Here is a 26,514-nt window from a genome sequence, read left to right as displayed (position 1 = left end):
AATAGAATGATGGTTTTTTTGCTCAGTCTACAGTCTAGAGACTGGTCAGTGGGGGCATTAAAACAATACTAATGTTTATTTTAATTATAACATCTGGAACACACTGCAAAACAGTATGTAAAACAGATAAAGGTAGGGTGTATTTTCCTGTAATATAATGGTACTGGAAATATATTTATACAACACATGTGCTCCTTTCAAAGGTTTGTGGATAGGTGCAAGATATCCTGGATGGCCCTGAACTTCTATGATTGTTGAGACTTGGGAGTTCTAAAAATATTATGAGAATTGGTTTTCAGAGCAGTCATCACTATATATTATGTACAGGAGAGAAAAGGGCCATAAAGAAATTCTCCTACAGAGCTCATAAAATTACACCCAGGGGGGGAATCCAGCGTTTCTGTTTCCAAAGGCATCCCGCGGAGACACCTGCTGTTGCCAAGCAGCTGAACAGCTGTCTGCTTTCCTTTATAAGAGACTTAGTGCAGGAAACAGTCTCTTAGAGTGTGAGAACAGAGACTTTACACATGGGGACTTAAAGGTCCCTAAGGAATGCTGGCTCTCCCCTGCTCCAGAAAGAGCAGTCCTCTTAGAAAACGGGCAAATGAAGAGCCATGCTTACCAATAATTGTGTGGTATGAATATGATTTGTCATAGTTTATGAAATATTTTCTTTAAAAACGTTTTTCATTTTATTTCTTCCAAGTTGGTTTACAAATCTTTCAGCTCCCCCTTTTTTTACTCCATAAATTAAACACGAATGTTCTAGAAATACATCCATGAGGCACAGAGAGGTATGCATGTGATACTCATGTAATATGAGATTCCAAGAATGCAAGGGAAGATAAAGCTAAAATGGGAGTTAATGGAAAACTTGAGAAGCTGCCCTAAGGAGGAGTATAAAAGTATAAAATCCTTGTGTGAGAGACACTAAGATATCACAGGTGGGATGCATTACAATGTGGGGGGCCACAGACACAAGAAGAGCAATTTGATGCCTGCAGTTATGGCTTGAGGTGCTAAGGGTTACATTGAGGGTGTTGATATGAGCTGGTGAATGAAAACGGGGAGCAGGGAGAAGAAAGAGTAAAACATAGCATGGATGGCTCAGGCTCAACGTGTGTTTGGCAAGAGAATAAAGGGGGAAGAGGCCTTCTGTTCAACAGGAAAGGGATCCTTGCGCTATGAAAGAAAATTCCAGATGAAATTTAAAAAAAAAATCCCAAAGCAGAATAGACTTTTCCAAAACCAAAGGAAGTTTGTCCTATCTATTAGTGTATGCGTGCAATGACTTATTTTATGAGAAAAACAGCTCCCCTTTATGCATAGGGGGACCTATGGACAAGCATTTTATTCAACATTGTTGATGTGAATAGGAATAATATATAAAGACAGAAGCAAACTGAACCTCAAACGAAACTGTGTTGAAGCACAAATTCTCCGTTGTCTTTGACATCTGATTTCTCTTGGAGAGGTGAGTATGGTGAGAAACCATTAAATGTGGGTATTGTTAAAAAAAGGTAAATTTCTTACTAGGTTGGAAGCTTACAGTCTATGGCCCTTCTACGGTAGTTGCTGGGTCTGTCTCTCTAATTGTTTGATGGGTTCAGATTAGCATAAGCCTCTGGAAACTGCCGCAGATGCTCCATTAAAGCCGCTGTGGGCCAAGGAGAACAAGGCACTTCTTGGGCAGACTCAACCTTGCCAACCAGGCTATTCCATACAAAGAGGAGCAAGGAGGTGGCATTTAGCCTGGAGTTCAGTCCTCTCTCACTTCCTCAGTCCTTCATTCTCAGACAGGGAAAATCTGTGTAACTGCCTTTGTCCACAGCACCTGATTACAAGCTGCAACACACATGGGGACATCAGTAGTCCACACCAACACCCTCTCTGTTCCTGACCCATTATTATTTAGGGCAATATCTTTGTTAAATGTGGTTCTAGAAATCACCTAAGGAGCTTGTTAACATGCGGGATTCTAAACCTTACCCTCAACCAATCGATTCTGAATTTTAAGACTTGGGGCCCAAGACTCTACTTTTAAACAAATGTCCTATGTGATTCATATAGCAACTTTTCCATAAAGTTTCTTAAAGGAAAAATGCTCTGATCTCTTTCTATTGTAGCCTCAATATCAGTGTATGGTCTGAGCTCATACTTGGTATTGAGCAAAAGTTTACTGAGTAGGTTAAAAAAAACAGAAACTAATAACTATTATGAGCAAGGTTCACCTCAAGTGTTGAGATACTTTTAAAATTATATGAGAAATCAATGCAGAACTCTTTTGTCTAATGATTTCACCTTAAATGAGAAACCCTAGCATAATGTGAACTGACATTGTGGTGTTAGGTGCTTTTAAATGACTTGTGCAAACATCACTGAATTACTTAATTGCAAAATTTTCTTAATTCTCATACTTTTAAGGATTAAAATGTAAAACAGTCATCAAATAAAATGTTAATGTACTTAAAATTTTTACCACATGATGGGAACAATTTTGTTTCATGAAACACATCTTTTAAATAATTAAAATAATTACATGCACACACACATACTTTTCCAGAAAATCTGACAGATTTAATTTCCTGTTACTTATCACAAGTGGTGAATGACTCCACAAGGAATTAGCAAGTTTCTAGAAGACGTGGTTAGATGATCCTAGATTGGCTGGCCTGTTTCTTTGGTAATAATCTGTTCCTTTATTTATGACACTTCCTTTCAAATAAGTTCTAGATGTTTAAGTTTATAAACTGATATTTTAAAAGAATGTTATTTCCATCAGTGAAAGAATAGTAATTCTTATTTTTAAGGAATAAAACAAGTAGCTACATTTTATCTTAGCCAGAGGAACAAATATAATACATATTACATATTCCTTCCTGGTGGGGTTTATTTCTTGCATTGTTCCAGAACACAATATTCTTCTCTGCAAGGTAACTTTTCCACCTTCCTTATAATAGTTATTAACTGAGTTCTTTATTAGTCATACCTGTCCCTATACATACCCTTTTCTACTAATATTGCATAATGACAAAAGCCTCCTATATTTAGTGTTTCCTTTGACAGTTTCTTTGCTTTATCACTCTGCCATTGGGGGTGTTTCTTATTTTTAGTGTTCAGATAATGCTAGTGTGCTTTATTAAATCTGTCCAAGTAAAAGTAGAAGTAACATATATATGGATTTGTTGGTCTCCCTAAGGCTGGCATATGTCCTTGAAATGCATGGCTAGGAGGACAGGTATCTCTACATCTAATAACTTAAATATTTGGTTTTTGCAAAAAGTATTCAGAAAATGCTTCCGCAAACAAGGCATCTTTGTGGAACACTTAAATTAATTAAAAACCAAGAACAATTTTTAAAATTAAACTATAAATAAAACTGATTTTTCCCAAGCCTTGTATTCACAATGAATAATCCAGAAACTAATTTTACTAGGTTTGGTCTTATAGACGGATATCGAGTGACTTCTGATTTTACATCCTGCCTCATCAACTTAATTGTATAGAGACCTCTACTCTGAACAAAATGGAGTAACAGAAATTGATTTTACCCCCATTTTGGAAACAACAAAAAATGCACAAAATACATAAGCAACAGATTTCAAGACAGTGGATATTAGGCATGAAGGGCCATCAGTGATCCCTGAGAGGAGGAAAACATGTGAGGTGAGCATTACAACTGCCTCAGATTACTACACGGAGATGGTATGCAGGGTGCAGTTATGGGCACCCAAGACAGTGCCCAGAGAGCATGTCTGTAAGGAATCCTTAAAGGCTTATTAGTGAGCCCATTCCCACCAGCCAGAAATCCTTTATTTGCAGTGATTTGGTACAGTACACAGACAGATCTTGCTTTCATTGTGGGGAAAATTTTGTGCTAGTTATAGTACTGCTAGGAACCTACCTCACAAATCTTAAAAGCAAGACCTGGAGCATCTGGGTGGCTCAGCTGATTGAGAATCTGACTCTTGATTTTAGCTCAGGTCATATCTTCTGCGTTCATGGGACAGAGCCTTGCATTGGGCTCTATACTGACAGCACAGAGCCTGCTTGGGATTCTCTCTCCTCCTCCCTGTCCCTCTCCTGCTCATGCTCTCTTTCTTTCTCTCTTTCTCAAAATAAATAAAATTTTAAAAAAGGTCCAAATTATTTCCAAGCAACTAAACTACAATATCTCTATACATCTGTTAGAATACTTAGAATAAAAAAGACTGGCCATCCTGAGGATTAGTGATTATATGGAAAACTGGAATTCTCATATACTGTGGATAGAAATGTAAAATGGTATAAATGCTTGGAAAACATTTTGGAAGTTTCTTGGAAGGCTGAACATCCATCTATTATATAATCTAGTCATTTTACTCCTAGGTGTTTACCCAAGAGAAATAACAGTGCCTATATGGATATTTGTAGATGAATGTTCAGAGCAGCTTTATGTAAAATGGTAATTCAAAACAACCCACGAGTCCATTAATAGATAAACAGATAGACACACTCTGGCATAGCTGTGTAATGCAATACTCCTCAGCAATAAAAAGAAATGATCTCCTGATAAATGTTACAACATGGTTGAATCTCAGAATAACTGTGCAAAAGAACCAGAAAGAAACCACACACTGTATGATTCCATTTACATAAGAGTCTAGAAAATACAAACTTTTCTATAAAGACAGAAAGCAGTTGGTTGCCTGGGAACAGGGGGTGGAACTGGGGAGGAGAGGGAGGCAGAGATTATAAGAGGCCAGGAGGAAACTTTTGGAAGTAATTATATGTTCATTACCTTGCTTGGGTGAGGGTTTCACAGATGCATATGTAACGTCAAAATGTATCAATTTATATACTTTATATGTGTACATATTATTATATGTTAATTATACTTCAATAAAACTTTCACAGATAAACAATAATCATTGTAAAATTCAGTTTCTCAAACTTGTATGCTCGTGGGAATCATCTGGGAAGTTTTAAAATAGACTGATGTCTATGTCCCAAACCCAAAGGTACTGATTTAATTAATTGCTCTGGGGTTTGGCTTGAGCTTCAGAAGTTTAAAAACCCCTTTAGGTTATCCTAATAGGCAGCAACTTGAGAATTTTTAGTATGTTGTTTCTTTTCTTCTGTAAAAGTATTGGACTTTTTGTTTTTATTTTTATTTAGAGAGAGAGTGTGCACAAGCTGGGGAGTGGGGCAGAGGAACAGAGAAAATCTTAAGTTCAGGGCTCAATCCTATAACCCTGGGATCATGACCTGAGCTGAAATCAAGAGTTGGACACTCAATTGACTGAGCCCCCCCAGGTACCCCTAAAATTAAAAGTATTATAATGAGTATTCATGGATGATAGAAATTTAATCATTAGCAAGAGAAATAATCATCTTCTAAAAAAGAATCTAGATGTCATTCCAAGTGGAAGTTTATGTCCATTATGACAATAATCAGTTATAAACACAAAGATTAAAATATTCAAATATAAATATACTCATTTTATAATTGATGCCAAATGATCTATTCAGTCTTCACTTCCTACTACCTGCTTCTGAGAAAAAGTAGAGCTCAGGAAGGAGAAGGTGAGGGTCCACACTCACCTTGGCATAGATACAGCTTTCGTTGAGTCTCTGCAGTGAGCAATTCTTGTCACAGAGAGGGCACATGAAGACTTCAGTGGCCTTGCAAATTTCTTGGCTTGAGAAACCAAAGAAGAGAGAGAAAGCATGAACCTCCAAGTTTAAGAAGGTGCTTAGCCCCTCTGGCTAGTCCTGTGGGAAGCAGCAAGACAGAAAGGAAATGATGCCACGGAGAGTGGGAGTGGTGGACAGGTAAGCAAGAAAGTGTGTCTACAACTCAAATTTTTAGGGTATTGTGATGTGATACAGAGATTTCTTTTTTTTTTTTTTTTCTTTGGTTCTTCACTTTTAGAAGTCTCTGCCAGGATACTGTAATGATAGTAGGCCATATTTGACACTTGTGAGACACTTGTGGGGCTTTGTTACAAGTACAGTTACATGTGATTTCATGGCAATGAGGGTAATCCTGTGAGGAACACCTAAGGGAGTTTTAGTCAATCTCACAGCTTGGAAGTGGCTGAGCTAAAATCAAATCTTTCTCCTGGATCTCACGCCTTAGAACCACCGAGATGAACAGCATCCGTAAGTCACACAAATTCATAACTCAGTCTCCAGTCAATAGGGGCATCATGTTCACTGGAAATTTGAGGGAGTTAATTTTTGGTGTGTGGTGTCTTGACATACAGTCATGATGATATGACATAGTCTTTATTTACTGAAACATTATATTTTCTATTAGAATATAATTCGATAATATTTGTCTCTTCAGTTTTATGCCCACTACCTTTGAAAGATCTCAGCATCCATGATAGATGACTTGTGATAGGAGTAGAGCACCAGTAACAATTTCTCAAAAGCCTCTCAACCTGACTGTTCACACAACCTATTTTTAAAATGTTTTGTGCTTTTATCTGTCAGAAGTGGTCCTTTCCCACTTAGTAGCCTCTAAATAAATTATCTTTAATTAAATCTGCTCTGGAAATGTTGAAAGTAATTTAAAGGCTTTTGACAATAAGTCTGGAAATGCAACTGTTAATAAAGGTTTAATTGGGGGCGCCTGGGTGGCTTAGTCAGTTAAGCGTCCGACTTTCGCTTAGGTCATGATCTCGCGGTTCGTGGCTTCGAGCCCCGTGTCGGGCTCTGTGCTGACTGCCGGCTCAGAGCCTGGAGCCTGTTTCAGTCTGTGACACTCTCTCTCTCTGACCCTCCCCTGCTCACGCTGTCTCTCTCTCTCTCTCCTAGAAATAAATAAAACATTAAAAAAAATATAAAGGTTTAATTGGCAGTGTTTATAGCACAATTTACTGTTTTCAAAAATGTACATTCAAACGAAGCAAAAAACAATGTATTTCGAATACTGGATGTATAAAATCTCACTCCAGAGTACGAATAAATAGTAAGTAACAATACTATATAGTAATACAATGCTTTATAGTGGGCAAAGGTGGGTTCATGTCCGTTAAGTCTGGTCCTCACTTCAATCTTCTGCAATGGTTAATTATCTCCACAAGTGAGAGGAAACTGATATTCAATTTAAGTAATTTGCTCAAGGTCGTACAGCTAAAAAGAGGTACTTCAGGGAACCAAATTTAGGTTTTTGTGATTCTAGGTCCAGTTTTCCATCAACTACAACATATCTCAAAGAGAAATGTTTATTTCATTTTAAAACTAACTTTCCAGTGAAGGGAATTGAGTACACTTCTGATGATGGGAATGGCATGCCCAAATGCACAGAATTGTTGAATCATTATATTGTACACCTGAAATGAATATTACACTGTATGTTAACTGTACTTGAATAAAATGTCTGATAAAAAATAAAATAAATAACTTTCTTATAAAACCAGTTTATTATTGATGATGATAGTGTTACAGGTCTAGGAAATACAATAATTCTCCTCCTTTCATACACACCATCTTGCTAGTAATCTAGATGTCTATGTGAAGTAAAACAGGTAAAACATACATATTAAAAGACCAAAGGAAAAAAGATGATACGTCTTTTTAGCAATGCTGCTAATTTGTAGGAACAAGTAGAATTAAAACAGTCCTTGAAAGAAATTTTCAAAGGAAATTTCAAAAGAAATTAAAACTTCAAAATTCATTGTGTTTCAAGAATAACAGGATGTGTCCTGCATTGAAATCCCATACTAAAAAGTATTAGAAGTTTATACCACATCATTCTTCCCACTTTCCAAATGATCAAAGAAAAGCACAAATCTATCAAAACATCATGTCTAGAATCCCAAACTGTCAGACTGAGCCCTATTTTTAATTCCAGAATTGTTAAATTCATTTTAAGTTTTTCAAAGTTTAACTTGATATGTAACATTAAAAAATAAGCAATTTTTGACAACATATTTTTTAGCCTGAAATAAGGAGTTTAACACGAGCACAAATTTCTTTGACTTTAGTTAACCGCTAGAGGGAGGGAGAGTGCACAGCATGAGGGTTTCTTCATTTCTCCTGCACAGCCTGATTAACAGAAACCACTGCTTGAATTGTGGCTTTCTTATGCTTTACATCTATTGTGAGATATACATCAAGGGCTGATTTGAAGGAAATAATAATTACCACCAACTTAAGATAGCAGGAGAAGGGAGCAATTTGTCTTTTTGGGGGGTGGATGTCTGGACCCACTCCCTGGCCTTCCTGTGATCCTGTAAACATGACACTTACCCATTTTGAGGGAAGTGAAAATGTAAAAATACGTTAAGGGAAGGCAGTATAGAAGAAGCATGAGTAAAACATGGATTTTAGAATCAGAAACAATTATTGAGAAAAAGCAAATCAAATCACAAGATACTACCCCAAAGCTGTTAGGATCACTATTACCAAACAAAATAAAACAAAGATACATGTGTTGGCAAAGATGTGGAGGTTTTGGAATATTTGCACCAAATTGTTGGTGGGACTGTAAAATGGTGCAGCCCCAATAGAAAACAATATGGACCTTCCTCAAAAACTTAAATATAGAGCTACTATATGATCCAGCAATCCCACTTCTGGGTATATATCTAAGAGAACTGAAACTCGGATCTAGAAGAGATACCTGTACTCCTATGTTCCCTGCAACATTATTCACAATAGCCAAGATATGAAAATAACCCAAGTGTCCATTGACAAAGGAATGAATAAAGAAAATGCAGTATAAACACAACATAGACTATTATTCAGCCTAAAAAAAAGAAGGAAATCCTGCATATGCAATGACATGAATAAACCTGGAGGACATTATGCTAAGTGAAATAAGCCATCCCCAGGACAAATATTGCATGATTTCACATATATTAAGGATTTAAAACAGTCAAACTCAGAGAAACAGAACAGAATCGTAGTTGCCAAAGGGTAGGAGAGGAGGAACTGAGGAATTGCTGTTCAACAGATGTAAAGCTTCAGTTATAGAAGACAAATAAGTTCCAGAGATTTGCTGTACAACATTGTGCCTAGAGTTAATAATACTGTAAAGTGCACTTAAAATTTTGTGAAGAGGGTAAATCTAATGTTAAGTGTTCTTACCACAATTAAGAAAAAATCCAGTAAAGGTTTAAAACTTAGCTGACCACATACTATATACATTCTCCTGACCAAGTCACTAACCTCTCTGAGGATCTGTTTCTTCATCTCTAGATGAAAATAATATCTAGCTGTGATATTACATAAGGGATATGTACATATTACATAGGATGTGCATGGCACATCATAGGCACTAGATAAATAGAATCTCATTGTTAAGGATGTTGTCAGGAGAGGGTCAAGAGGTCCTTTAGTACCCAACTGTTTTTGAAAGGCTGGTCTGATACCAGAAAACCACATAAATTTCTCAGTGAGTTCTAATGCCAAAGAGGAAAGAAGGGACCAGAAAGTTGGGGTTTCTGCTCTTTGTTCTGGACCTGAAAAACTATTTTATCTGCCTGCTTGTTCATTTTCATATTCCTATGATATGCCTGATATTCTACCAGGCAAAAATCTGACAATAGCTGGTTAGGTAAGGCCAATGAACAAATATAAATAGACACATGTACATATACATACAATAAGTAATCTACAAATTGATTGCTACCTAATTTACAATGAGCTACAGAACAATTAAGCAATATGACCATAGTTTATATAAATGTACATGGTAGAAATGTAATAAATCAAACCCAATCTTCAGCTTTTTAACATTTTGTTACCTTGTAATAAAAAATAAAGAGCTTAATAGAATAATATGAAAACAATGCAACACCAAATAAAATCCCCGTGTCCTCCTCTGACTTGCCATAACACCTACGACTTAACCATGTCTGACACCTTGAATAGAAAATTTCAGTCCCATGAAATTTTGAAAGTCAAGATATTCAGTGATGCTTAACTTGGTTTAGAATAGAAAGTCTGACAAGATGTTAATTATAGTGTGACAGAGTAGCGGTAATAGAATACCATAAAGCGCTGAAGAAAAGAGTTTGCTATTGCCTTTTAAAACACTCCTTGTACTAAAGGTACTTATATACAAAGGGTCTAATTTACTCTGTTGGTACATAAATCAATAGGAAGAGCAAATCTATTCCTTTCATTGTTTTGCTAATTTTCAGCTTTGCAGGGGTGGAGGAGAATCTACCACACATGGTAAAACTTGTGAATATGTTCTCCATAGAACCAATCTGAATAATAGCTAACCATCTGAGAATCATTTTATGTCTTCATCCATTCATCTTAAAAGAGTGGTTTTCTAAAACCCCAAGAGCTCTACCAAAAATACTATTAGAACTAATAAATGAATTCAATAAAGTTGCAGAATACAAAATCAATATTCAATTATCAGTTGCATTTCTATATCGCAGGGATAAACTATCAAAAAGAGAAATTAAGAAAATAATCCCATTTACAAATGCACCAAAAAGAATGAAGTAATTAGGGCTGAATTTAACTAAGGAGGTGAAAGATCTACACACTGAAAACTAAGACACTGGTGAAAAAAAATTGAAAAAGACACACAAAAAAATAGAAAGATATTTTGTGCTCATGGATTGGAAGAATTAATATTGAAATGTCCATACTACACAAAGAATTCTACAGATTCAACACAATCTCTATCAAAGTTCAATGGTATTTTCACAGAAACAGAAAAAGCAATCCTAAAACTTGTATGGAACATGAAAAACCCCAAATAGGCAAAGCAATCTTGAGAAAGAAGAACAAAATGGAAGGCATGACATCTCCTGGTTTCATATAATATTTTAAAGCTATAGTAATCAAAACTTAAGGTATTGGCATAAGAATAGACACATTTATCAATGGAACATATTGATATATGGAACAGAACCCAGAAATAAACCCATGTATATGTGGTCAATTTTCAACCTAGGGGCCAAAATATATAATGGAAAAAGGATAGTTTCGAAGAAACTAGATGGTGTTGGAAAAACTGGATATTCACATGAAAAGAATGAAACTGAACCCTTATCTTACACTATATGTAAAAATTAACTCAGAATAGATTATAGACTTAAATGTAGGTCCTGAAACTATAAAACTCCTAGAAGAAAACATAGGGGGTAAACTTTTGAAATTGGTCTTGTCAGTAATTTTTAGTATTTGACACCAAAAGCAAAGGCAACCAAAGCAAAAATGAACAAGTGGAATGGACTACATCAAACTAAAAAGCTTCTGCATGTCAAGGAAAACCAACAAAACAAATAGGCAACCTACAGAATGGGAGAAAATATTTACAAAACATATATCTGGTGAGGGGTTAATATCCAAAGTATATAAAGAACTCATAGAATTCAATAGCAAACAAACAAACAAAAAGCAATCTGATTTAAAAAATGGGCAGAGAAACTGAAGAGTTTTTTTTTTTTCAAAGAAGATATACAAATCAACAGATATGTGAAAAGGTAACTTACTATCATTAATCATCAGGGTAATCCAAATCAAAGCCACAATGAGGTATCACCTCACACCTGTTAGAATGCCTATAATCAAAGCATTGCTGATGGGAATATAAGTTGGTAAGCCATTATGGAAAACAATATGTAGGTTCCTCAAAATATTAAAAATGAAACTCCCCCCAAAAAATAAAAAATAAAAAAATAAAAATAAAACTCCCATATGATCCAGGAATCCCACTTTGAATTAAATAAATATAAATATAAACATAAATATTATAGGAAATGAAAATAAGATCTTGGAGAGATATCTGCATTCCTACGTTCATTGCAGCAATACTTACAATAGCTAAGATATGTAAACAACCTAAGTGCCTATCAATGGATCGATGGATAAAGAAGATGTGGTATAGTACATAATGGAATATTCAGCCATGAGAAAAAAAGAAATGTTGCCATTTGTGACAACATGGATGGACCTTGAGGGAATTACACTAAGTGAGATAAGCCAGAGGAAGAAAAATATTGCATGGTATCACTTCATATGTGAATCTTTAAAAAAGCCAAATTCATAGAAACAGAATAGAAAAGTAGTAAAAAAAAAAAAGTGTTTTTCTTTTCAAGACACTATAACTTCAAATCACAACCTGTTTTCTTAGCCTCAGAGGTTATTGATTCAACAGCACACAGAGATATGCCGAAACAGGGATGGATGTTTCCACTGGGCACATATTTGCTTTGGAAGATGCTGCCTTCCATACTGGTAGTGAATTTGCAAAACTCTGAAATAAACATATGACTAGATTAACTGTTTTTAAATAGTAAGTGTTTCTTTGTGTTCAAACTAGTTAATATCTGGCCTTCATGGAGAGCAAGGGGACACTGAGATACCAAATCAAGGAAGTTGGTTATGGAACTAGATTTAACTCTAGGACAATGAAAGTAGTAAAATCTGGGATTGCAAGTAACTTGTTCTGCGAGTGTTCCCCAAGACAAGCAAACATTACTAATAAATCTTAACTTGATAAATGAGCGATACCTAGCAATATAAATAGTACATGATGCCAAAGATCACATGATCACAATTAAGGCAATGATTCTTGAAAATTCACTTTGATATATGAGTGCTTTGGATTATAAGCATGTTTCCAGAATGAATTATGCTTACAAATCAAGGTTTTATTGTATTTTGTTTTTAGGCAAATTGTTATACAATTACATATGCATATTACATATATATATAATATACATAATATTATTACATTATATATTATGTACATAATATATATATATTTTGTTTGTGGGCAAATTGTTACACACATACATATGCATATTACACATATATATTACATACATAATATATTATTTATATGTAAATATTACATATATATTCATTTATTTAGAGAAAATTCAAGGAAATGCATTTTTATGATCTATTAACTGTCATGATTACTACCCAAGAGCAAGGCCATGGTTAAAAGATGGACCAAAGGAGAACAAAATGATAAAATGATTTTCGTATTTTGAATTGTACCATACAAGCCTGAACTTGATGATATCCTTGTATATGTTAAATAGAACACACTGTTAAGAGGATTCTTTAATGCTGACGTGAGTCTTATCTCTGCTGAATAATAATGTATTATGTCTCTACTCAAACTTTGAGTCATTTCAACTTTAACAGAAAAATCACCATTCTGATAAAGTCTTGATTTTTGTGAAACCTTATTTCACTACTGTCTTTTGATACCTTCAGTTGACACTAATATATATATATTTGTTCTTATAGAGAAGAAGAAGAAACTACAAACTGATTTTATGTTCTCACGAGAGAGGATTACTTACAGCTAGAATTATGTGCTACAGATACTTATGTATTTATTTATTCTCTAACTATGTAAGCTTCTCAGCTGCAAAAAGGAATATTAACCTCTAAGGATGGTAGTGAAGCTCTTATCAAAAGAAAAAAAAAACAAACATTAACAGGAAGCTTTGTATATTGTAAGTGTTTAAAGAATTGTAACTATTCTAATTATTTACTACCGTATTGAAAGGGCATTCTAGACTACCAAATACTACAGAAATGTAAATTATATAAGACTATCATTGCATTGTTGAATTATTATGTGGGATGTACTGGCAAGAGAAATTTAGCATAAAGAGAAACAGTCTTAGAACTCATCCAATAGAATTTGCATATAAAAATACGGAAATGGCCTTTTAAAAATAGTGCTTTTCCCCTCCCCTCAAAAAACCAGCAAATAAATTGTAGCACAATGACTTGTTTTTTATAGTCAGTATATCATAAAGCTTTTGCCCAATCAGAATAGAGGCCAACACATTTTAATAAGTCTGTTAATAGCTTACCTTACTTGACTTGCATTCATTGTAAATATCCCATAGAAGAAAACACACAAGCCAACGAGTGCTGCAGGAATCAGCATGCCAGTATACCATCCCAGCCAAGCAAAGTATAGCCCAATCTTCTCACCAAAGTATAGCCTGAACAAGAAAGCAAACACTTAGCCTAAGGCAATGTAATCAACACTACAAAGGCTGATGTCACACCTCATCAGAATTTCTGATGAATATACTGTCTCAGTTCCTAGTGGGGTAACTTTTTAAAAAATTTTTTTAACATTTATTTAATATTGAGAAACAGAGAGAGATAGAATATGAGCAGGGGAGGGGCAGGGAGAAGGGGAGACACAGAATCTGAAGCAGGCTCCAGGCTCTGAGCTGTCAGCACAGATCCCAACACGGGGCTCAAACCCACAAACTGCAAGATCATGACCTGAGCTGAAGTTGGACGCTTAACCGACTGAGCCACCCAGGCACCCCTCCATGTGGGGTATCATAATATTACCCCTTGTTAATGAACCCAATGATGGTGATACTGTTTATCTTTAAACATGGTCATTATAAGGGGCAATTTTATTAAATGTATTCTTTCTGTGTTGAATTTCTTACTATGGCTCATAAAGCTCTTTCTTTAAAAGTCATCTCTTGCCTTTCTCTATCCTCCTAGTAGAATCTCTTTTTGATTTCCATACACAGAGCTGTACTAGACCAAACTGCTTTTGTGTGAATTAGGAAAATAAAAAAAAAAGTCTCCCCTATAGGTAGATGCTGAGAGTAGATTCCATTTCAGTCTCCATCTGTTCCCTTGGACAGACTTCCTTCTGCTAGACACAATTTGCACAATTATGTTACACCTTCCACAACAAAGTTAACTTTGCGGTTCCCGGAGCACATGCTTCTTTCCTTGGTTAATGCTGTTCCTGGACTTTGGAATATTACATTTCACCTTCTAACCTTGCCTGGCCTGTAGGCATTCTTCAGTTTGTATCACTTCTTACAAGAAGCTTTCCCTGACTTCCACTGCAACCCTGGGTCAACTAGCCCTGATTTTGCTCCTATACTGCCCTCACTGACATTCCAGTGTCCTAAACTTACACTTTAAGACAATTGCTTGTCACTCTTCCCTTCTTCCTCCTCATAGACTGCAATAGCCTGAAAGTGGACCTGTGTCTTGTTTCACTAGCTCTCACCACAGGGAGTATTGAAGCTAAGGAAATGAATGTATTTTATTTCCCTTGAGCTGATGAACATAGTTTATATGGAAATGGAAGATGGAGAGGATGGTTCTAATGACTACCCAAGTGCTCTTTCTTCACCAAGTCTACTGACTGTATTAATTGCTACACAGTTTCTAAAGCTCTGGTGAGAAATAATATTTTCTGAATTCTCTACTACTATTTGGCCTCTATCTTTTAAAAATGACTACTTAGGGGCACCTGGGTGGTTCAGTCGGTTAAGCGTCCAACTTTGGCTCAGGTCATGATCTCACAGTTCATGGGTTCGAGCCCCGCATTGGACTCTGTGCTGACAGCTAGCTCAGAGCCTGGAGCCTGTTTTGGAATCTGTGTCCCCTCTCTCTCTGACCCTCCCTTGCTTACGCTGTCTCTTTCTCTCTCACAGAAATAAATAAAAAACATTAAAAAATAAAATAAATAAAAATAAAAATGACTACTTAACACAGTTTTGCCCCAGCAATAGTTTTAAAAATCGGTGTTTTACAGTTCACTTAGGAATATTGCAACGGGTAGTGATTCTTGCTGAGAAGAAAATTCTCTTGTTATTTTTCCCTTTACAAGACTTCCCTTTCTGAAAATCATTATTGTTCTCTGTATTATGTCAATTAAATTCTTCTATATTCTACCAGGTATAGAAACGGAGTCATCCTCCATGAAGTATCAAATATCCAAATTTTTGTTTTTTCATGGATTCCTCCTGGGAGACATAGATCAGTGGTCCATTCACATACAATGATAATGTTCTACTTCAGAGGAAAACTTATATTAACAAGTATTTCAATAAAGCCATTTGTTCCTTTTAACAAGTGTTCCTCCGTGAAGTAGAGTTGGGTTTTAGCACATATTGCTAACGTAATGGAATGCCTTCATAATAATGACTATAGAGCATTGCACAGACAACCCTCCCTTATACAGTCAGCATTATACTGAGATTTTTAGATTACACACTGTTGAAGTTCAGAAGAGCAACAATATTATTTGCCAGCTAGGTTTAATCACCTAGGTTATAGTAGATTTTAGATCTGGTTCAGGAGACGGAGAAGCTATTTCCAGGCAAAGAAGGCTGATGAAAACCCCCTTGGTTCAGAGTATTGGTATCCACTCACCATCTTCTAGGATCTCTAGAGGTATCTCAAAAACCATGACAAGGCAAGGAGGAATAGGGGGTGGCTATTGATGTCACTCTCCACTACACTTCACCCGTAGTCACTCTCTTTTGATCTGATTTATATTTTGGTAATAAGCACGTTCCTAGAGAGAAGGAATGTGTTGAAATGCCATCTATAATCTTTATGGCCTTCAATTGGGTGGGTCCTTCATCTCCTCCCTCTTTCTTTAGCCACTTGCACACAAAATATGTGATTTTCATAAGGCAAATTTTCCTTCTATGTCAATATCCAAATAGTTGGTAATAGTAGCCAAATAACTCTATCACTTGCTGACACGACCTGAAGCAGCAATGGCAATGTGTCCAACAAATATGAGAATTATTGATGCTGAAATGTTTTCTTGAAAACACCAACTTCATTTTAGTTCCTAATAAATATAGTTCTGTGAACTAGCACATCTCACTGTGCTCATATATCCCTAAAATAACAATTCTTTCCCCTACATAAATAAGAATCTGATAATTTATTGTGATTGACAGAATTATAATGAAAACATCTTGATTTTGGATATGGCCAAGTACTTAATGTTTGAAATAAAAATGGTTTGGTGCTGGATATTAAGATTTGTACATCCAGATCGATGTGCTAAGCTTTTCCTTTCTGCTATGTGCTCCAGGATGCTCACCTTCATCACTGGAAGGTGATGTATCACTTATGCTTCTCCCTTCCTCTGGTTTCCTGAAGGACTTCTTGGCCAACTGAAGGTACCACCAGCAGAAGATTACAGGGTGTGATCAAAAAGATATTGGTGTATTGATTATCCTGACTTACTCCTGCCTGGAGCATGGTCTTCCTGGAGCTGCTTTCTTCCTGAGACTATAGCTTCTGTCTGGCATCCCCCTCTTCTGTTTTTGCCCAGTTCTACAACTATTTCTTCCCCTTGTTCCTCTAAGTTTAGGTTTGAGAACAACATCCAGCTTTTGCTACTCCCTGGAAGTTTCATCCTCATCATCTATTTGGTCCTTTGATACTATTTACACTTATGTATATAGTTGGTTTATTAAATTTTCTTCAGATACCGCTTCTATTCTATCAGTTCTATCAGTTTTCTTCTGGGATACAGTTATGAGTTATTCTTGATATTTATAATTCATAAACAATTCAAAAATATTAACATATATAAACTTATGAATGCTCTTTTTTCTAAGAATATTAAAGTTAGCTAGAAACTTAAGTCCTTTCTAATACATATTTCCCTGATTTTTTTTTTAAAGAATGTATTATCCTCCACCAAAATTAAATAAATCATGAATGTGACAGTATCTGAAAATTAATTCAAGTTGAGAGCAGTTACTCACTAGAAATATACTTCCTGGAATAGAATAGATACACACAAAATCTTTGTTGAAAGACAAGTATATGCATAGATGCCATGTTGGCCATTTTCCTCTTTGCTCTCAGATCCATTTTCTGCCTTTCCCTGTTTTAGTTTGTTCTCACATGGAAGTAGATTACACAGGTTCCATTATAAATTGCTCCTGGTTAAGCTGAGCCAAGAGTCAAAGATAGAAGGAAGGGGGAAACAAGATCTTTCCTTCTTTCCTGGCCATCCTCCTGCGTAGCCATGCCTTCTCCATGGTTCCACTTCCAACACTCAGTTCTCTGCAGACAGTCCTAGTCATGGATGGTGGAGCTTCTGCCTAAGGGCCCAAAGGGTGGTCTCTGAAATATGCTCTATCCCATTTTCCCTCCAGCCTTAGGGTTGTTAGCAATTTTTTGCTGTTTTCCCACTATTCCTGCCTGATTTCTCAGCCTTCCCACCCCCCGTATAACCAAATCCCTAAATTAAGTTTCTTTTATTGAAAAACCTTATAGTGGCTTCTTTTTCCTGACTCCATCCTGAATGATACAGATGATTTGGTGGGTAAATGACATAATTCCAAGTCTATGAAAATGACAAAACAGCATAATAGAGCTCTAATCTCAATTCATCCACATTACCTGATTAAATCCAAGGGCTGATGCTTATACCACATTCCCCAGCGTGCCCAGCGCTCATATAATAGATGTCTATTATTCTGAGGTCCATGCGTTTTGATGGGTTGGCTACTCTTGTAGGCTCCCTGAAACATATGAGATAAATTGATATACATTCTCTTAGCATATTTGAACTAAATTGGAATTGCTTTTACTATGTTTTCCTTACAAAACAATTTAACAGCTTATTGAAAGCTTCACTAATTGTAAACTTAAGCCCATCACTGGAATGATGTAGTAAATGCCTTTATATTTTTCTCTTTCATTAAAAATATTCTGATAGTTCTTTAAAAATCTTTTCTTAAAGTCCCTTTTTAGACCAATGAGGTCCCTTTCATTTAAAGTAAACTAGAATTTAGGTTTTAATGTTTGTAACCTCTGGTCTTTTAATAAACACTACACCTTCACCATCATTGAGAGAAATTGTTGTAGTCTTTACTGCAGAAATTAAGAGTATTACTCTGTTTTAATAAGTGACTCAGTCCTAGAAAATAATGATTTCATTTATGAAGCAAAGGAAGAAAGCAAATGTTCAATCAGAAAGTGTAAGAAGTCTAAGTCACAAGTGCTACTCAAGTTTTTAAATTCTAGAATCCTTAAAGCTTAATTTATATAAGATATTCCAAAACTGGAAACATTTTCACATTCTTTATATCTTCTCTCAAAAACTATTTCATGGGTTGCAATTTCAGACACATAGAATATATATGCCTTATAGAGGATAGTATTTCCTGAAGGCTGAACTGCTTTGTTCTTATAATCAAAAAGGAGGGCTACAGATATGGTGACTCTTTTTTTCTAAACAAAAACTTAGGACACAGGATTTGACAAATCCCCTCTCATTCCAATGTGTGATTCTACTTTTATAAGCACTTTCATCAAAATTTAAAACAAGTGGAGTTATGCCTTAGTTTCCTCACATAGATGATGAGAATAAGAATAAATATTTATGACTCCACTATAGAAGAGCTTTGTGAGGTCCTGCCTGGATAATCACTATAAAGTGCTATGCAGATATAAAGTACATAATCAATGTTAGTTAGTTTAGGGAGCTTGATATACTGTGGCCATTGAAGAGTAGAAAACTATCATCTGAGTGATCTCAGATAAACAAGGGTGTGCGGCCTAAGAAGAGAGAGGACACCTTGAATCATGGTCTGCATAAGCCTCAAGGCTGAAATGAGAAACATGTGGAATTCACTTCTGGTCTTCTAATAAAATGGATAAATTGATTAAGTGAAGATGGAAGTACAGGTAAAGTGCTGAGGGGGTTAATGATGGGCCACTTCAGGATGTGCTATTCTGGCATGTAGACTATTTCTTTTTTTTTTTTTCCTTTTTAAATTTAATTTTGAGAAAGAGACCATGTTCATGTACAAATGGGCACATGAGTGGGCACACAAACGGGGGAGGGACAGAGAGCAAGGAAGCAAAGGATCCAAAGCAGGATCTGTGCTGACTGCAGAGAGTCTGACTCAGGGCTCAGACTCACAAATGTGAGATCATGACCTGAGCTGAGCCAAAGTCCACCGCTTAACCGACAGAGCTACATGCGCCTTGGGATGTAGATTATTTCTAAGCTGAAGATAATTAAGGGCCAATAGACTCAAGAAGTTTTTTTACCTACCCCTTAACTGCTTAAAATAATTTAGATAGGAAGCTTATGAGAAGAAGAGAGGTATTACCAAAGATAATTGTTTTTACACAAGAAATACTTGTCTACAAGACATGGCAAGCACTGGCTCACCCAACATTTGCTCTCCCATTGTCCTGTGAATTGTCTCCCTTCCTTGTGAAGTCCCAGACACCTGCCCTCTTCTTCTTAGCACAGGATAGGATATAAACCACAATTGCCTGCCTGCTGGAGAGCCTCTCATGTCTTTGTGGGGATCCTATATATGCATAAGTAAAATTTGCTTTTCTCCTATTAACCTGCCTTCTGTCAATTTAATTATTAGACTAGCCCAAGAACCCCAAAGGGAAGAAGAGAAAAGTTTTCCTCTTGTGGTGCAGTCCAAGTTTTCAACCCCAAGAGAAGAAAGCCCAAGGTTTTTAAAGGCTAAAGATTAGAAGCTAAGAAAGCGAAAGTGAAAATCAAGATTTCAAGCATGGGATACTTGGGGAAGATCTGTTTGCCTGTGCAGTTAGAATGACCTGTTAAGGTAGACTGCCTTGAGATTAGGTAAGGGAAGGTGAACCAAAATCTCAGCTTTCAGTCATTCATGATATTCTTTTTAAAATATCTGATTTCCTTCCCAGCCTCAGTGGTCAGATATAGGTACTTCCTGGGTTTTAGGGGCTAAGCTTAGAATCCCTAGTACATCACTGTTCTGATTCTGCTCAAGAACCTCAACCATACTGTTCTGGGTTGACAGTGACACCAGGTGGCTGTAAGAGAAAACTGACCCAATGATGACACCTGCTGGTCCATGTATTTCCATCTCTTTTCAGAGGACCATGTGCACTCAGTGACCACCTCCCCTAATTCTTCATGATGGTCCCCTCCTCCAACCAACACATAAGAATAAATGGGAAAATGACTATTATTTACAATCTATTCCTAATAGGTTCCAAATTTCACACAAGTCTCAAACTCTTAGAACATCGACTAGTTCAATACATGAAATTACTTACTCAGAGAACAAACCAAACCTTCTTTTGCTATGAAGCTCTCCCAAGGCCTTAGGTTTGCTACACTGAACACTTCATCCCTTACTGACTATGGCAAATCTGACATGGTGTTTAATCTCTCTGAGCCTTGTTTCTGCATCTCTAAAATGAGAAAATAATAATATCTACCCCCCAGGATTACTATCAGATTAACAAGAAAATATGTGCACAGGACCTGTCTCCTGAAACAAGCTATCATATTACCCATTACTATTATTCCTATACTACTGTAAGTAGGCATACCACAATGAATACAAGTACTGGAGCCTAGCTTCCTGGGCTCAGGCCCGTGCCTTTAATACTTAACTTTTCTGTGCCTCAATGATATAGCTAAAAAAAAAAAAACCCGGTTATTATTATTGTCTATCTCAAAGGGTTGTTCTATGGATTAAATGAGATAATCCATATATAAAACATTGAGCTTAGTGCCAGATAGGAAGTGCTCAATGCATTTTATCCCTTACGAGTTTCACCAGACAGTGAATTCCTCAGATATAGGGATTACATCCTGTAATTCCTCAGCCTTTGTAAATAGAAGTGATGGGTTTTGAGACTGCAGACATTAAATCTCTAAAGACCCTATTCTTATTGCAAAATGCAAAATCGCCTTAAAGATTGTGTGTGTGTGTGTGTGTGTGTGTGTGTGTGCGTGTGTATGCCTGTTGGGAGAGGATGTTCAAAATGGATTGAAATGTCGGTCATGACTCAGCAGTAGAATTCACCACAGCTTGGAGCAGGCATTTCTACTTAAAATTGGTAAACAGGTAATAAACTGGCAGAGAATCACATAAATAATGGAGTGTAGGTTTTGGTCATTGGGTTTGCCTTAAATTTTCAAGTATCTTAAAGTAGCAGGTCAGGTATAACCAGACCCTGCCCTGTTTGGGAGTGGTATGGATCACAAGCTGTGTCAAGCATGGAACTCTGTGTTGGAACAGAAGGAGGTCAGAGTGGTTGAACAATGTTCCTGAGTTCTCTCTGGGGCTGAGACTCCTAATATGGGATAAATTGCACAAGGGTCTAGAGCACAGGGGCCAGTGTTCAGCCACAGTTCAAAATGGGGACTCAGAAAGGTCCAGGGCCACTTGCTGATTGAATCCTCCTAAGAGAGGGCAGCCAGACTTTTATTAAAAAAAAAAAAAAAAAAAAGTCAGCATTTTGAGTATGAGAAACTTTTTTAAAATCGAAATTGTATTTCAAAATTACCTCATGTGGAGGAAAAGCTGCTATATATGAGCCATTGTTAATAAGTTTACAGATACCTGGAAAGAGAAAAAAAGGACAGTTTATTAGTCCGTTCAAAGAAGACTTCCCTCTGGGGCAACATACATATACTTGGACAACAAAATGACTTAACAACTTAAACCAACCCAAATGACATCCATAGCCACATCCCCTCGGAGGGCAGTGGGATTGTTAAAGACTGATTCCAAAGAATCTATTTCTGTCCTGACAACATTCAGCAGTGGAGATTTCTAAGGTACTAACTAACATATGGTACTTTGCCACATCATGAAATATGAGGCATTTTAATACCATTTATCTGGGATCACATGAAACTGGAGCAATTTTTCTGTCTCTCTCAAAACAACATTTGGTCAAAAAAGCCAAGGAGGTCTTCTCTCAAAAAAAAAAAAAGTCTCAAAAGGATACTGGTCTTGTGAAATCTTTATACGGAACCAGAGACAAATAGCAATATGTGACACTTCTTAAAATCCCCTCCATCTCAGTGACAGAGCAGTGAAACAGACACTCTCTTACTGCTTTGTAAGACTCGATATGGGGATATTTTTGGAGGATTAATTTTTGTTGAAGTATTACTTATATTGGTAAAGAATAAGAAATAAGCATACATCCAAAATTGGGGAATCATTTAATTAGTATGGTACAATTTATATAAGGTATTTAGTAAATAACTGTAATTTACTGAATACCTATAATAGAATATTATACAACTATTTACAATGTTTATAGACATAATAAAGGACTTGATAAGCTATTCATAAATACTCTTTAAAAAGGACAAAAAATCATAAACACTGCATGATTCTAATAATGATGTTATATACCATTATTATACATATAATGTATATGTATATAATATAATATATTATATATATCATTATCAGAATCATGCAAGTTTATTATATATATTCAGTATCAGCTTGGGAGAATGACAAATAGTTTCAGGATTTTTAATTTTACTTTTATACTCTTCTGTGTATACTGTATGTCCCACAAAGGGCATAATATCTTTACCGTCATTTGAAATATCGTAAAGACTACATAAGCACATAATGCTATCATTTAGACACATTTTTAATTTATATTATGGATTTCCCTATTTTTATTTCTTATGTGGAAATGAGGTGCTAAATATTTTGTAAGCATTTAGTGTCTAAATGAACTATTTTGACTACTCAGTAATAAATAAATTATTAATCAGGGGAGAACCAACATCCAAACTTTTCTTTTTAAAAACGACTGACTGGAAACATAGTTCATTTTACTTCTGTGGCATTGTATTTTAGTACAATTCAGTAGAGACTGGAACAAGTGTCCAGTGCCTATCAACTTTTCACTTGTAAGAATTTTAGGACATAACTAACATTTGATCTCTTCCATGTCTTGTAATTTTCACCTTAATAATTAAGATGAGCTCATTTGTTACCCACTGTTTTCTGCTCTGCACTATGTAAGCTTTGCAATTTTGTTTAATTTTTCTAGGTAAAATTCTCTCAATTTTCTTTTGCAACACACGTAGTAGTAACATACTGCTATACATTTAAACAACACAGAAATTCAGAAAGTTGAAAATAGCTGTTATTTCACCTTCTAGAGATAATTTCTAAAAAGCTTCACATGAATTCTTCCAAACTTTTATCTTTTTATGAAAGTGTGGTTAGGAAATGGGATTATATTAGACTTACAGTTTGCTGTTTATTTGGGTTTTTTTAGACTTACAGTTTTTACTCTGTTCTTTTTTTCACATGACTATGCATTATAGGTTTCTTTCAAACTCAATAAATGGAGAACTAACCACTAATTTTCAGTTTCCAGAAGTAAGGGGTCTGTGTCATATGCTTTTTGTGATACATATTATAGAAAAGATGTTTGATAAATTTGAGTTAAGAATTAAGAATTGAGTTAATAATAACAATTTTAAATGGATACATTTATGAAAATGAAGCCTAACTTTTTATCAGTTCCTAATGATGGACAGTTGAACTATTTCCAATTTTATTCTACTCTAATCTTTGTTTATTAAACAAAGCCACTATGAATAAACTTCTACATATATTATCCAAAGGTCTGATTATTTCTTTGAGAAAATTTTCAAGAAATGAATTTTCTGTTTCAAAGTGTTAGCACTTCTCACATTTTAATATGATACATATGGCTAAATGCCCTTGAAAAAGTTGTTGTTTTATTGAGTTCTGTTTATTGAAAGGCTGAAGAACAAAATTCTTAGAGTTTATATCCTCATATTTAATGCATGAAGGCAAAGCTTCAGATGTTAAAATAAATATTTTTGGATATAATTAGTAACAGCAAATTCTACCCTCTCTATATTTTTAGTTTGTGTTCTTACCCACTTTTGAGATTCCATTTTCATATTTGGTGTGCTGTAGCATGTGATAGACTATCCTGCTTCGAGTAGCATTACTGAAGAATGTATCCTTATTGTTTATTATGAAGCTGTTAAGATAAGGGGATTTGTTTTAATATTCAAAGCAGTGCACAGAGTCCAGCAACAGTTACAAGTTCCTAGGTCATCATCCATCTGTTTTCCCCATTAAAACTAATGCATGAGAGGTATAGTAGATCAAACCACCCTCTTAAAAAAAAAAATCAATTGGCAGAGACAAAATACACTTATAAATAATACAGACATTATCAAATATTCATTTAAGTATCTTTCAGTTTATAAAGAAGCCCAGATGTCCTCATATTTCTTGTTTAGCATGAAACAAGGACAGCATTAGATTGTCCATTGGCTCGCATAAATTTTGTACTACCTGAATCAATGTAGTGCCAAATAGAACATATTAAAAATTGATGTCATTTGCCCATACCACACCTTCCAAGCTAACTTGCCTTGTTTTTAGAACTTCAGCAATGAGCTATAATAGTTCTCTCTTCCCCTTCATGCCCTGTACTTTCCCCATGTAGGAAGCTTTGCAAAGAGGAGCCATATTAGAGCCAAATGAGTAAAGAGCAAAAGGGTGATCCTGACAGTAACGGAAGGGTCTGGTTCTAGCATTTACTTTGTAATATGCTGGCAGCCTCAAAAAAAATGGAAGCATCCTGGACCTTACTCAACTTCTACCACTTCCTGTTTCTAGTTGCTTTATGTCTATGACAATAATTTGCCATTTTTTTTTCTGGCACTTAGTATTGAAGTATTAGGTTTTCTATGATTCTTGGTTTCTCATTACCATCCATATTCAAATAGCTGCGAAACTAATCAACTTACTCTCCTTGCCTCTCTCTGGCTTTGAGGTACTAGGTCTCAATGCCTAGGTTATGAGAAGAATGTCCTCTTAACTGGCTGTCCAATTTCCAACGTGACCTTTCAAACATGGTTCTGATTCTTAGAGCACACCTACTCTTCATGTGTCAGCATTATGTGCATAAGTAAATTTTTTTATATTCTTCTCAGGCTTTCTATTTTGTATTTCAGCCTCTCCTTCAATAATTCCCTACAGCTCTGGTTCCTTGCATCTGATAGTCTGTCAAATCGTAGAATTTATCACACCTTTAAAACGTCATGTTTCTTTCCCTCACGATTTCGTTGTCTTTCGTATCTTTCTCCCCACCTCTCTCTACCTCCCTCCACATTTTTATCTGTTGAAAAGGACTATCTTCTTCAAAAGGCCTCCTAGGTCCTTTCCTCTGGATGTCACTTCTTCCTCTCTTGTAAAAACATGCATTACATTTGTGTCTTTCTGAACATGTTGATTTTACTCTGTTTTGTTTCATGCTAATCTGTATACTTGTCTCTTTTAGTAGCCTCCAGCATTTTGATATTGTGCTTTTTGTTTTCTACTTGGATATGCACTAAGTTAACATAGCTACTCTGTGTTTGTTAGTTCTAAGAATTAGAAGCAATGTCCACACAATTCTTTTACCATTAGATTGATTCAGAATTCCCTGAACAGATATTTCTTTAGAGGGTTAAGTTCCTTTTCTTCATGGAGCTACATTATAGAAGGAGAAAACACATGGAATATAAATAAACAATTAAGCAGTCCCTGTCTTCACAGTACTCCTGGTATGGTGGGGCAGACAAAAATGTAAAGTAATAATTAGATAAAATAGGATAAACATAAAGATAGGGGAATGCACAGTGTTGGAGCTTTGAGAGACAGGATGAAACAGGATTCCAGACCACCAGACATGTTACAGAAGCAATATTTAATGGGAAACTCTCTTCTCCCAAATATTTGATATAATCCATTTATTTCATCTTGCCTCTCAACATTCATAAAGATAGAGACTGTGTCATATTCTCAATTAGTATTATGAATAAACTCAATAACTATTAGTTGAATTAATTTAGGAATAGAGACATGTTGGGATATAGATAGTTACGCAACAAATCCCTAAAAAATTTCTCATTCACCTTAGTTTAATACAAGTAGACTCAAGTGGTTAAACTAATAA

At 35.7% G+C, this 26,514-nt stretch overlaps 1 protein-coding gene across 1 annotated transcript in view; it reads right to left on the bottom strand.

Annotated features, from left to right (window-relative positions):
* The window catches only part of ANO3 (anoctamin 3), a 398,432-nt gene that overhangs the window by 71,332 nt on the left and 300,586 nt on the right, over positions 1-26,514 (bottom strand). The window contains exons 10-14 of the mRNA XM_077761423.1: positions 24,440-24,546; positions 22,054-22,109; positions 18,142-18,263; positions 13,803-13,937; positions 5,584-5,680 (exon numbers count right to left, since the gene is read on the bottom strand). Of these exons, the coding sequence (XP_077617549.1) occupies positions 5,584-5,680; positions 13,803-13,937; positions 18,142-18,263; positions 22,054-22,109; positions 24,440-24,546 (517 nt within the window). The remainder of the gene's footprint in view (positions 1-5,583; positions 5,681-13,802; positions 13,938-18,141; positions 18,264-22,053; positions 22,110-24,439; positions 24,547-26,514) is intronic.

This window comes from Crocuta crocuta, unplaced genomic scaffold, assembly GCF_008692635.1.
Source record: "Crocuta crocuta isolate KB4526 unplaced genomic scaffold, BGI_CrCroc_1.0 scaffold884, whole genome shotgun sequence".
Classification (NCBI taxonomy): domain Eukaryota; kingdom Metazoa; phylum Chordata; class Mammalia; order Carnivora; family Hyaenidae; genus Crocuta; species Crocuta crocuta.
The sequence above is the reverse complement of the archived record's forward strand: the minus strand, read 5'-3'. Positions and strand labels throughout refer to the sequence as shown.